This window comes from Neopsephotus bourkii, unplaced genomic scaffold (assembly GCF_033783945.1).
Source record: "Neopsephotus bourkii isolate Nb327-2 ecotype Australia unplaced genomic scaffold, CSIRO-AGI_Nbou_v1 NB_780, whole genome shotgun sequence".
NCBI lineage: Eukaryota > Metazoa > Chordata > Aves > Psittaciformes > Psittacidae > Neopsephotus > Neopsephotus bourkii.
Window position 1 is genome coordinate 2,881,791 of NW_026901276.1, and position 12,493 is coordinate 2,894,283.

The 12,493-nt window shown below is 44.1% G+C and overlaps 1 protein-coding gene across 2 annotated transcripts; it reads right to left on the reverse strand.

Annotated features, from left to right (window-relative positions):
* Window positions 1–206: 206 nt before the first annotated feature.
* PRDX4 (peroxiredoxin 4) lies at window positions 207–10,248 on the reverse strand. 2 transcript variants are annotated; one of them, XM_061355132.1, is made up of 8 exons: window positions 9,957–10,248; window positions 6,085–6,202; window positions 4,970–5,086; window positions 4,289–4,411; window positions 3,514–3,644; window positions 1,929–1,963; window positions 669–715; window positions 207–329 (listed from the first exon to the last, which is right to left on the reverse strand). In XM_061355132.1, the coding sequence occupies exons 1-8, from the start codon at window positions 10,195–10,197 to the stop codon at window positions 326–328; spliced, it is 816 nt and encodes a 271-aa protein (XP_061211116.1). In that variant the 5' UTR covers window positions 10,198–10,248; the 3' UTR covers window positions 207–325. The 2 variants fall into 2 exon arrangements, with proteins under 2 accessions (XP_061211116.1, XP_061211115.1); XM_061355131.1 differs by lacking the exon at window positions 669–715 and having other exon boundaries at window positions 9,957–10,247.
* Between the last annotated feature and the right edge of the window lie 2,245 nt (window positions 10,249–12,493).

Consider the following 12,493-nt stretch of genomic DNA (forward strand, 5'->3'; position numbering starts at 1 on the left):
TTGGGTGTTTGGCGCTGGTCCTGCTGTGCTTCCCTTACCCTCTGTACGAGACAGGAACTTCTCCTCTCCCCTTGCAGGGATGGATGGGGAGGCTCAGGCTCAGTGGAGTTCTGCTTACCCTGGACTTCACACAGGTTAGATTCCTGTTTAAGCAACAAGGCCTTCAGTAGTCTACTGCAGTTACATATTAGTCAAACTCAGGAAAGTAACAAAATTAATGAAATTTTATTGGCAAAATCAAACGGAATGTGACCTATATCATTCGACAGGAGCGAGCCTCAGTTTAGTTTATCAAAATACTTCAGTTTTCCAGCTGGATCTGGAATTATCTGTGTAAAAAAGAAAGTGAAAATGTTAGTCAAAACCCAAAACCATGCAAACACAACACACCATAAAACCAGAACAGCATCATATGTCATAACATGATGATATGGCCAATCCACAAGCAACACTGGAGGGTAATTTATCAGCTGACTTGATGCTAGATTACTCTTTACTTCTGAAGATACTTCAAAGCAGAAAGACTTAACTGACTTGGGTAAGAGAGAGTGCAGCTTACCAAAGGAAGAATTCTGGCAGGTGGGAGCACATACGTGTATGTTCCTTGCCCCCAAAGCAAGATTTTAATCAATTAACGTCCGTAATCAAGAGTGTTAGGATCTACTTACAGTTCTTCCCTTGGCCACCACACTCTCATGGCTTCCTCTGGTTTGATCTGATTAAATCAAACACATTTAGAAGGCATGGCTACATTTTTGAGACAGGCTTTTTGAACTACTTTGCTACTTAGATTATCTGCGTCTTTTGCACAGAGGAGAAGGAGAACACTTATGTATTGTTCTGGGTTTTTAAACTGATAGTACTAAAGCTGTTCATCTCAGCATTCTTAGGCTGTTTTTAAAAAAGTATGTTAATATTGTATAATCTAGGTGATCCATGGTTATGGAGGGCATAACTTCCCAGTACCAAAATATGTTTGTTATGCCAGCCAACCCTCTTTCATTTTATAGTCTTAATATCCAGTTTTTCTCACTGTGCTCCTCCGCTAGCTTGAAAGAGGTGATTCCTGGCCTTCAGTTATCCCAGGAAGCCCTCCAGCAAAGACACACAGTTTTTAGCATTCCAGTGTTTTTACTATCTATCAGTTACAACGATGGCTACTCTGCCTAGAGGCTGCTGGGACCTCCTTTTGATTGAGACAGCTCTTAAAACAACAACTCTTTGTCATCACCAGATGGTTCAGAAGAAAGCCACATGCTCAAATAAATGACAGTGAGCTCATGTGAACTAGGCAGCTCAGCCCTCTAGTGAAAGTTTCATTATTCTGCTGAGGCTTGATGAAAGCCACAGAACACAAACACCTCAAATGGGTGTTTATGTCTCCTCCTTGTCCTGTTACATGTAGGGAAAGTAGCAACAGAGGAAGAGCAGTTGTGCAGCAAAGCAGTGCTCTCTGCTGGAGCTCTAATGGCACACTGGCTCTGTCAGATACTACAGCAGCCTGGGACCTTGTGTCTTCCCTTTTTTGGGTAGTGCGTAGGGTCCACAGTAAGACTTGACAGAACCAAGAATTGATACGGACAAAACCTGAGAAGACACGGCAGACTCATGAGTTTCCAGCTTCTTCCATCAGGTGTTAACAGGAAACAAGTTCTTGAGCACAAACTCATTGCTGCTTAAGAAAGTTCTGTTCACATGGAGAACTGAAACAACTGGAAAAGTCTAGTTGAGGGAAATAATAATTCCACACTAGACATAATTGAGCTTCTAATGAAATCAGTAATAATCCGAAAGCTGTAACTGTAATAATGTGAGTTTACTCATATCATCTAACTGAAAGTTGCAAAGATTTTGGATTTAGCTTTAGTGGAAATAATAATTGAGTGTTTTTCAGTAGTATATGCATTTAAATATAAGCAGTGACTTACAGTTTCACTGCCAGGTTTCCAACCAGCAGGGCAAACTGGAAAAGAAAAAGGACAAAGTTAGTAAAAGTATATTTACACACACGTGTGTGCATTTAATACTCTCTTTCTGAACTTGAAGAGCACGCCGGCATCACGTGTAAATACATGTAACTAATAAATATGCATTTTTCTTTATATATGTTGTAACAGTTTATGCTTGATACCACCTACCACTCCCGTTAACTGGGAACTGCCTATCTCTGGATGGGTATCTATGCCTTTAATTCTTATGCCCTTCTAGACAAAGTGCTGGCAAAGCAGTATCTGAGAATGAGCCCCTATTCTAGTAGAAACAAAAGTTTCTTAGTGAAATTCAGGTGACCTACACGGAGACCTGCATTCCTTGAAAACCAATGCTAGGGGAATTTTTTAGCAAAGAAATCAGTTCAAAGATTCCACAAGAGATTGAGTGATTTTATTTGAAGCCTTGCTCAGAAGTAAAGGGATTAGAGAGTGCAGTTAACACGTAGTTAACTGTGACCACCTGTACAGTTGCACATTCTGGAGTGAACCTCTTTTCTGTTCAGAGCTCTCCCTCCGAGGCTTTACCCTAGTGAGTTATGCCATATTACACTGCTTTTCAGGCATGCTGTCAGACAAAATGCCACAAATGCAGTTAGGAATTGCGGAGAACTCTTTCTCCTATTCTGTGCAAAGAATCCAATAAAGTGTCTAGGGAGGCTCTTCTCAGCATTACTGCAAAAGCTGGAAGAAAAATGTGCTGCTCTGGAGATCAATATTCTGTAAGACAATTTTTAACTCAATGAGGCTGAATTTCCTTTGTGAACTGTGTGCAGCCTAAGTATCAGCAGACATCTTTTTTAAGTCTGTACAGGAAAGCATAGTAATGATTTTGTACCTTCACATAAAGGTACTTTCAAATGCTGGGTGAAATTGAGCTGAAACAGAAGATAAGCTGCTGAACATGTGTATTAACATTTAAACAAATCTTTAAATAAATGTGTTTATTAAACCCAGTATTTACAGGAATGTGAAAAGTTCACCTTATGCTTGAACAGAGGGAATATGAATTCTTGAGGCAAAGTAATGATCTGAAGTGAAAGCTCCTTTGTCAGGGGAAGATAATCACATAGCACTTGTAAAGAAAACACAAGTAATGGCGGTCTAACTTCCACAGTATCAGCGTGTATCTTGATATGAATCACTCTCAATTACCTGTCACAGATCCTCAGTGAATGACACAGGACAAGAATGGCCTGCATCTCAATTATTGTAGTATGCCAAATGTACTGAAATATTTGGCCTGATTCTTCATGGCTTCATATTTTGTACAGGTTTATGCTTGTGACAGATGGTACATAATGACTTAATTCAGACTAAGGAATGCTTTATGTACCGCATTCTCGTGGATTCTAGAAGCTACCTCTGGAGATACTGGGTCCTTGTAGCAGGTCAATCAAACCACTTCACTCAATGCATGAGACTAGCCTTTAATGCTACCAAGTACCTTTCTTCCAAAAAGCTACAAATACAGCTTGCAGTATAAGTAAAACAATCTTCAACATGAACGTATTTGAAAGAGTACCTTCTCCATGTTTGTCTGTGTACTGGAATGCTTGTACTAAACGAAGTGTTTCATCCACTGATCTCCCAACGGGAAGGTCATTCATCGTGATCTGTCGCAGGATTCTCTTATCGTCAACAATGAAAAGGCCTCTGTGAAAACAGTTTTTGTCGTGTGTTAGGGAACAGAACTAATTACAACGTTGTGTTTATTTTATGTCTGCTGGATGGGAGGAATTTGATCTCTGCAAACACCACACAATGCCCAACACCTTAGAATACTAGTAACCTACTATTATTTTACGTGGGATATCAGATGACACAAGCTGCGGATAAGTTAAAACCAAAATAGACTACTTCTCTGCAGTACCTAAAACTATGCTTTGACAGGCCCTGCCAGCGGATGTTTTAGATGCTATGATGTTACAGGGATCCCAAAAGCAACTCATCAAGTTTTTGAAAGATATATCTCTTGAAGCCATTAGTTACCTTTAGTCTTGATTCCACTTGGACTTGGGCAGGCTCTGAGTAACTGCAGTTCTGGGGAATTCTGTGCCCTCCCCTAGGTATCCGCTGATGTTAACTGCTGCTAAGCAGGATATTAACCTCAGCCCCTCTTCTGACCTTTGTCTTTTGTGTTCTTCAATGTTTATTTTGTCTCTTGGCATGAATCTCCAGGTAAAAACTTTTCTCAAACACTTTCAAATGCTTTTTTAAATATAAAATAGTTAAGTACTACCCCAGGAAAAAAACCCCAAACCAAACCCAAACAATAACTCTATAACCAAGTGAAATACCTAAGTGCATGTCCTTGATCTTCCAGATATACTCCATAATCTTTTGAAATCTGGTGCGTCAAATCTGAAAGAAGCGGAATCTTCATAGGTCCAAGTCCTCCTTGTTTTCGGGGAGTATTAATCCTTTGAACGAAATGGGATACAAATGTATTTCTCGTGAAGATTTATATTACCTACACGAAGTTATAAGTCACAAACCAGAGCAGCACAGGCAGAAGGACTTAATACAAGTGACATTTTTATTCTGCACACAACAGAGATGAGTACTATTTATGATTTGAGAAAAATGTTCAGTAGATTTTTTGCCATATCCATTAATAACAACTTCTTTCTTATCAGTCATAGGTACTTTATACTAATGTGCTCTTGAATTTGGTCAGTGTAACACACTTTCAGATACTTGTAGTCTTATCTCTTTTTTTGTGTATTTGTAGTATTTTTTGGACTGAGATATAATGTATTTCAAGTGACATACTAAACAAGCTTCGAAGACAAAGGCACTTTCATGGACTAGGGTTAGAAATTTTTACCACTGAAAAATATTTTAAACATCGTTATCAGTAGCATCATGCTTTTACACATTCTGATATACCTACATAGGCTAAAAATCTGGGATAATGTTCTTCAGCTAAGATGGACTCATGAATAATTGTTAGTGAAAGACAAGGATAAGATACATACCATGCTAAGTGAGTGAACTTTGAGTCCACAGAACATGCTACTACTTCGGTGTTTATTGCTCTGAATTCTTCAATCCTGTCACTGAAGGCGATTATCTCGGTTGGACACACGAATGTACTAGATAATGTAAGACAAGATAAAATCAGAATTTCATGAAGCATCCAGTAAGTTCTCTGCTTAACTTAAAATGGTGGATTTATCATAAACGATCTCAGCTTTTGCTTGAATGCTGCCTGACAAATCTTTGAGCCTCAGACTCTAGCTTAGCTGTATAAATGATTTGTTACTGAAGATTATAAAGCTACAGTTAGCTTACAGTCTGGGTTCATGTGTTTTTACAGTTACTTGCCTTTAGACTTTATGAATATTAAGTGGCTGAATTTAAGCACAATAAGCCTTTTTTTTTTTTTTTTCCCAGAGGCCCATACTATAATTTGTTGTTACTGTGCATGTCTGCAAGTTTTAACTATTTTGACTTGAACTTTTTCCACTACAGAAGAAATAGAGTGGTAAAGATCACAATTTCTAGGGCCTTGAAGCTAAGGGCTAAGAGCCAGGTTATTTCCTTTATAATATTAAGGTAGTTATGCACCTCTGTCCTCTTCATTTTGTGGAAAAGAATGGGATTGTCTGGTAGAAAGCAGAGATGCTTTTACTCAACCAGTGAAGTTACTGAATTCTAAATAAAGAAAGGTAATGTTAAGTGTTCTTAGGATTGTATGGGATGAGCTTAAAGGGAAAATGCCATCTCTTGGATACACCCCCAGTATAGATGGGATGCTGTCTCCTATTTGCAGCAGTGATTTACAGCAGCGATTTACAGCAGCATACAGAATTACTGGCTGCCTGATGGGTATTATAGAATGAAGGTTATTTTTTTATGTGGACACAGAAATTAGTGGAGACAGACAGGACAAAGACTGGGTTACAATTTTACCAATGCATGATGAAAACACAAATGCAAAGAATGTATTTTCTTCCATCACTTTCTTTTCCCCCAAGTCCTTACCAAAGTAAAACACAAGACCCGCAAAAGAAAAAAGAGAAAAATTAATGAACTACAAGTCTAGCATAGCTGCATTCAGTCTTGGTACGTTGACAGTGGTCTTACTTACAAGTCAAGAGGATAGAAGAAGAAGACAAGATATTTTCCTTCATAATCCGTTAATTTCAGCTCTTTAAACTCTCCATTAATGACTGCTGTTCCTTCCCAGTAAGGTGCTGGTTTAGAGACTGAAATATGAAGAACATTTAAAAGACAGAATCCAAAGCATGTGTTCAAAGCTGTGCATTGCATGTGTGCAAGGACAACCATTACTCCTCCTCCTGTTTGAAAACAACGTACTGTACACAGTTACAAAATAAAACTGCATTACCACTTGAAACGGAGGTTACAGGATGAAGAAATGTAGATTTCAGTACACATGGAAAGTAAATAATTTGACCAACTAGTGTTTATACTTGAGCCTTGTGAATCACTAATCAAGGTCACACAAACCTTATCTGAGCATACTGAACAAACCACGTGTGTGCACGACCAGGTCACGGCAGAACACCTATTAGACTCAAGAGGAAGCTGTTGAACATTTCAAGAACCTTCACTATTTTGTTATGGATAGCTGTTGTGAACCAAAAGCATAAAATGGTTCAAATTCAATTTGTTGCTTTTTAACTATGAAAAACTACTTGGAATTCAAGTTCACACACACAAAAAATAAATACATGCTGCAGCATGTTTAGAGATAAATGTCTAAAAATGCAGTATATATTTATTAAACTAAAACTTTCAAGTAAATTGTAACTTGAAGATAGTTGTGTTTTTAAAAAATCCAATTAAAACTCATGAAGCGTATTTGCTATGCTTATCAAAATGGATTAACCTTGAATTTAAAATACTAAAAAAGTTTTCTGCCAGGTGCTATTTTCACAGTAACCACAGAATCACAGAATGGTTGAGGCTGGAAGGGACCACCAGAGATCATTTAGTCCAGCTTCCCTGCTCAAGGAGGGTCACCTAGAGCACATTGGTCAGGACTGTGTTCAGATGGCTCTTGAATATCTCCAGGGAAGGAGACCCCACAACGTCCCTGGGCAACCCACTCCAATGCTCGGTCACCCTCACAGTAAAGAAGTTCTTCCTCATGTCCAGGTGGAACTTCCTGTGTTTTAGTTCATGCCTGTTGCCTCTTGTCCCACTGCCTGGCACCACTGAGAAGGGTCTGACCATGTCCTTTTGACACCCTCCCTGCAGATACTCATCCACATTGATCAGATCCCCCCCGAGTCTTCTCTGCTGCAGGCTGAACAGGCCCAGCTCCCTCAGCCTTTCCTCGTATGAGAGATGCTCCAGACCCTTAGTCATTCTGGTAGCCCTTCACTGGACTTGCTGCAGGAGCTCTATGTCTCTCTTCTGCTGAGAAGCCTAGGACTGGACACAGTACTCAAGGTGGGGCCTTACCATGGCTGAGTAGAGAGGGAGTATTATCTCCCTTGACCTGCTGGCAGTGCTCTTCCTAAGGATACCACTGGCCTTCTTGGCCACAAGGGCACATTGCTGCTGGCTCATGGACAAGTTCTTGTCCACCAGGACCCCCAGGTTGCTCTCCAGCAGCTCACCCCCCAGCCTGTTGTGGGTTACTCCTCCCTGGGTGCAGGGCCCTGCCCTTGCCTTTGCTGAATTTTGAAAGGTTCCTCTCTGCCCACCCCTGCAGCCTGTCCAGGTCCCCCTGAACAGCACAGCTCTCTGGGGGCTGCCACTCCTCACAGCTTTGTATCATCAGCAAACTTGCTGAGAAGTCCCTCTATCCCCTCGCCCAAGTCACTGACGAGCAAGTCAACACTGGACCCAGTACTGGCCCTTAGGGAACACGACTAGTTACAGGTCGCCAATTAGAATCTGTGCCACTGATCACAGCCCTTGAGACCTGCCATTCCTCAGCTCTCAATCCACCTCACCATGCACTTGTCCAGCCCACAGTTCCTGAGCTTGCCTATGAGGATGTCATGGGAGATGGTGTTGAAAGCCTTGCTGAAGTCCAACATCCACTGGTCTCCCCTCATCTATCCAGCCAGAAGGAACAGAACCATCAACAGAAAGCTGATTAAGTGTGATTTCTGTTTGGTGAACCTACGCTGACTAATCCTGATCACCTTCTGGCTGGCTTGTAGTTCCCAGGGTCCTCCTTCTTGCCCTTTATGAAGACTGGAGTGCCATTTGTTTCCTCAACCAAGTAATGTGAATTCTGAGAAAAAGGACAGGGTATACTGGAGATACAAGGTGATCTGAATGCACTTGTGACGTCAAGGACATCGACATACAGCTCTAGGAAATTAGGGAAATGCTGCTGAGAAAAATATATAGAATCTTTATTGTCTGGATGATGACTGCATTGTTTGGCTTGCCTTTTCTTAGTACATCCCACAGCTGTAAAATATAGTGAGGATGTATAGCAAGGACTGCAAAAACCCACCCCAAATCATCAGTGATGGTGCCTGTGACTCAGAAGGCAGTCAGTCATCTTTGGCTTCACTCGATACAACCCACAGGGGATGCAGCAATACAAGCACAGAGGGTCCGTAGTTATGACTGACACACTCAGTTCACATTTTTGAAGAAATTATCTTAATCTCTCATTCCTTCTGCAGAATTATTTCTGATCAGGTATCAGACCCTGACTTCTAATGTTTTATTGCGCCTTTGCACATATGGGACTATTTTCAAGTGAAAGCAATGATTGATCTCCAAGTTATTTCAAGCTTTAAAAAAATGTTTCAAATACATTGCTCCTTACGAAATTGTGACACCCCAAATCTAATCTCTTTGTAACAAAATGTTCTCTTCAACTGACCTTCAGATTAGAAGGGAGAAGGGAAAGAAACTAAATAAAATACCTTGTATCTTGACCCCTTTCTCAGTTAAGGGGATTTTGAGGAGCTTAAAAACACTTGTCTGAGAAGCTGTAATAGCATCTCAGACAATTACAGAGGGTGGAGAATACAAACAGTATTGGTTACAAATGTCTTGGCTGGGTTTCTGTTTCTTTCATCGTATCTGTTTGCAAACATTTAAAATGAAAGTTAGGCCATGCCGTAGCAGAAGCAGTAAATTCCTACAGCAAAGATTGTTTCTATGTGACTTCTCTCTATTCTGTGTTCTGCAAAACGGGACTTTTGGAGAGAGAGCATCTGACCACTGGAACTCAGACAATGCCTCTGAGCATCTCGCTGTGCCTCCATTAAAGATGTTTGCACCTAGCTCTGCCATAAAGTATTTAAATAACAGGAGAGGTTAGGCACAAAGGCAAGCGACAAACCAAGCCCAGTAATAACCTGCAAGCGTTACGAGAGTTGACTGCTCGGTATTTCTAATCACAGTGTGAGCACAAAACACTCCCGTATATTGCTTAAAGCGTTTCCCTTAGCTCAGTCGCTGTTTGTGGAATCCCACCCATGCTCAATGTCTGTGAAACTCGCTGACAGTGCACCACGATAAAAACATGGGACTGGAAAGGGCGGCGAACCTTCCCTGCCCTCCGAGGCCTCCTGGGGGGCAGCACGCTCGCTGCTACGGCCAGGAGCCGACGTGGGGAAGGGAAAGAAAGGGAAGGGAAAGGAAAAGAAGGGATCTGGGCGCCGCGGGGGCCACCCGCAACCAAACCGCTATGGTCCCCAGGCAGGGGGGCCGTGCAGGGCCAGAGGCTGCTCCCGTTGGAGACAGTGCGCAGCGCCGCCAGGCCGTCGGCTGCTGGGGAACAGCCTCGCCGCCGAGGGACCCCGAGGGACCCCCGGAGGAAGGAGGAGACAGGACGGGGTGTGTGTGAAATGGCCGCCATCCCGCCTGACGTGGCGCTGCCCCCCTCTCTTATCAGCCCGCGGCGCACTGCGGACAGCTCCCTCCCGGCCCGGCCCGGCCCGGCCCCTCAGAGCCACAGAAGGCGCCCGTTCGGCTCCCCTCGCCCGGCAGCCCCAGCCCCCGCCCGGCACCTACTCTTGGCCTGGCTGAGGTGCAGCGAGTGGTCGGTGACGGGCACACGAGCCGCCTCCCCGGGGTAGACCTGCCCGCCCGCGTAGTAATGACACTGCTCGTCCCCACGCTGCCGCGCCGACTCCGCCGCCTCGCCTCCTCCAGCAGCTGCCACCGCCAGCAGCAGCGGCAGCAGCAGCCACACCGGGGAGCGTCGGGCGCTCGCTCCACCGCCCGCCCGCAGCCGCCGCCGCGCCGCCTCCATGGTCCGCCGAGCGAGTGCACGTCCCCGCGGCGGTGGCGGGGCGGAGCTTGGCAGGCCCGCTCGCACACGCTCCCGGCCGCATGGAAACAGAGGGGGAAACCGGAGGCTGACGCCTTCCCCCCTACCCCACACAGCTCCCCGCCCTGGGCTCTGCCTCTCGGTGGGGCCAGGCGCTGCCTGGAGGCCGGGGCACCGGCGGGGCTACGTTCTAGTGGAGGCAAAGGGCAATTACATATGTGTGTAGAGAAAAAGAGAAGAAAAAGGCACGTGTATGTGGAGACCGAGCGTGCCGTGTCGCGCAGTGCGTGCGACTGCAGAAGGGAACTCCTGCCTCTATGGGGGGTTTCCCAACTGGTACCTCTGTTACCTGTGCCAGGGAGGGCGCTGTGTATCAAGTATCTATCAAGTGTATCAGTTAAATTGCAACCGGGATCCTTAAAAATTCAGAGACCAAAGGGCTGGAGATACCCTTGACCTTTCGTGCTTGGAGCACTGTGTATGCCACAGTCTGGGAAAACTGGTAGTTCCAGGCTAACCGTGTCAGGTGCTTAACAGAGGAACATCTGCATTGCACCCTGGCTCTGCAGGTGGGCTGTGATAAACGTACTTTCAGGATGGCACAGTACCCATGCCAGAATGGACAGTACCATTTCTCTCTTTTAAAAATGATACAGAACAGGCATGTTGCAGAGCCAAAAGAACATGCTGGGGGCTGTTTTCAAAGAATACAGCATCCATAAAAGAAGAAAGGGTTTAGTAAGGCACCTGCCATCCATTGTATGTTGAACAAATCCTACTAGTTTTCTGTTTTCCGACAACAGAATCCACCCTTTAAAAAGGTATTTAACAAAATTAAATTCATGGACGTGGGAGAAATAAGACCTTGCAGGCATGCTCACGCTTCTTAGCCTGTGATTTTAGTGTTCCGTTCTCTCAAAGCTCCAACTCCTCTCCAGAGGGAGCTTCTTTCCTTTCTCATCTCTTGTCATACTTGAAGTTCCAGTCTAGATTCCACAAGTTAGGGATCATGCATGTAAAATGACATTCATACTGTTATTGTCACAGTAATAATATTACTCAGGCATATTTGCCCACCTGAAGGGATTGAAGGTTATTGAGGATCAGAAGGGTAAGGCTCTGCAACAGCCCTCTGATGCTAAGAAGCAACGTACTCACATAGATCCTGGGCTTGATCAATGTGTGTGAAACTGTAAGATGTTGTACTAGATGTCTGCCTACAGCGGAAATGGACTTGATGGCACGTGAGAACCACTTGTCTTATTTTTTCACAGTGAGTCAATGGTGACCAGTCTCTGATTATACCTCCTAAAATGCTAAAAGCAGGATAAAATTTGATCTTCTTTCCAGTGCTGCTGTTTGACTTACTTCCCCTATCAAGAGCATCTCGCTAAAGGGAGGGTGAACAAATCCCGCTTGCGTTAAGCACTCTGGCTCTGGTGGAAAAAACACTTCCAAATCTTTGTACTCCTGATTTCAGATTCAGGCATGCCTTACTTACATTTAAGCTTGCTAAAATGTGTTGATAGATTTTCAATCCTACAGCCACACCACCCTGAAAACGCCCGATCTCGTCTGATCTCTGCCCCAACGTCCTCCACTGGCAGCTGCTCCCTGCCGGCCTCTGGCCCTGCTCATGCTGCTGCTTGGTCCCCGGGGGCTACTCCCCTGGGCTGTTTCGGCTGCCGATGGCTCCCGGGGTCTTTCCCTCCCCCTCATGAAGATGGAGGCGAGGACGAGGGCCAGGACGGAGAAGAGCAGGGTACAGGGGTCAGGTACAAGTCCACGGCCATGTCCATCCCACCCTGCTGCCACAGCCTGCCCATATTACAAATAATTACCATAAAGTTCAATAAGACAAGAACCTTAGCCCAAGCCCCACACTTGATAAACACTAACACAGCAAATACCGGCTCTAAGTAAGGTACAACATACTGAAACTGTGAGATCAAGAGAAACAACTTTGAGAGACAATAAATCAGCATTGTGACAAGTGACTATTAATCCGGTCAGATCTGTCGTTATCTCAACCCTTTGTGCCCCACGCTAGGCACCAAAAAGAACTGTTGTGGTTTAAACAAAGTCAGCCGTAAATCACGCAGTCGCTCTCTCACTCCCCCCTTTTTGCCCTCCCCCTGCTCCTGGAGGGATGGGGAGGAGAATCAAAAGAATGCAACTCCCATAGGTTGAGATAAGAACAGTTTAGTAACTAAGGTATAACACAAATCACTGCTGCTACCACCAATAATAATAATGATAAGGGAAATAACAAGGGAAG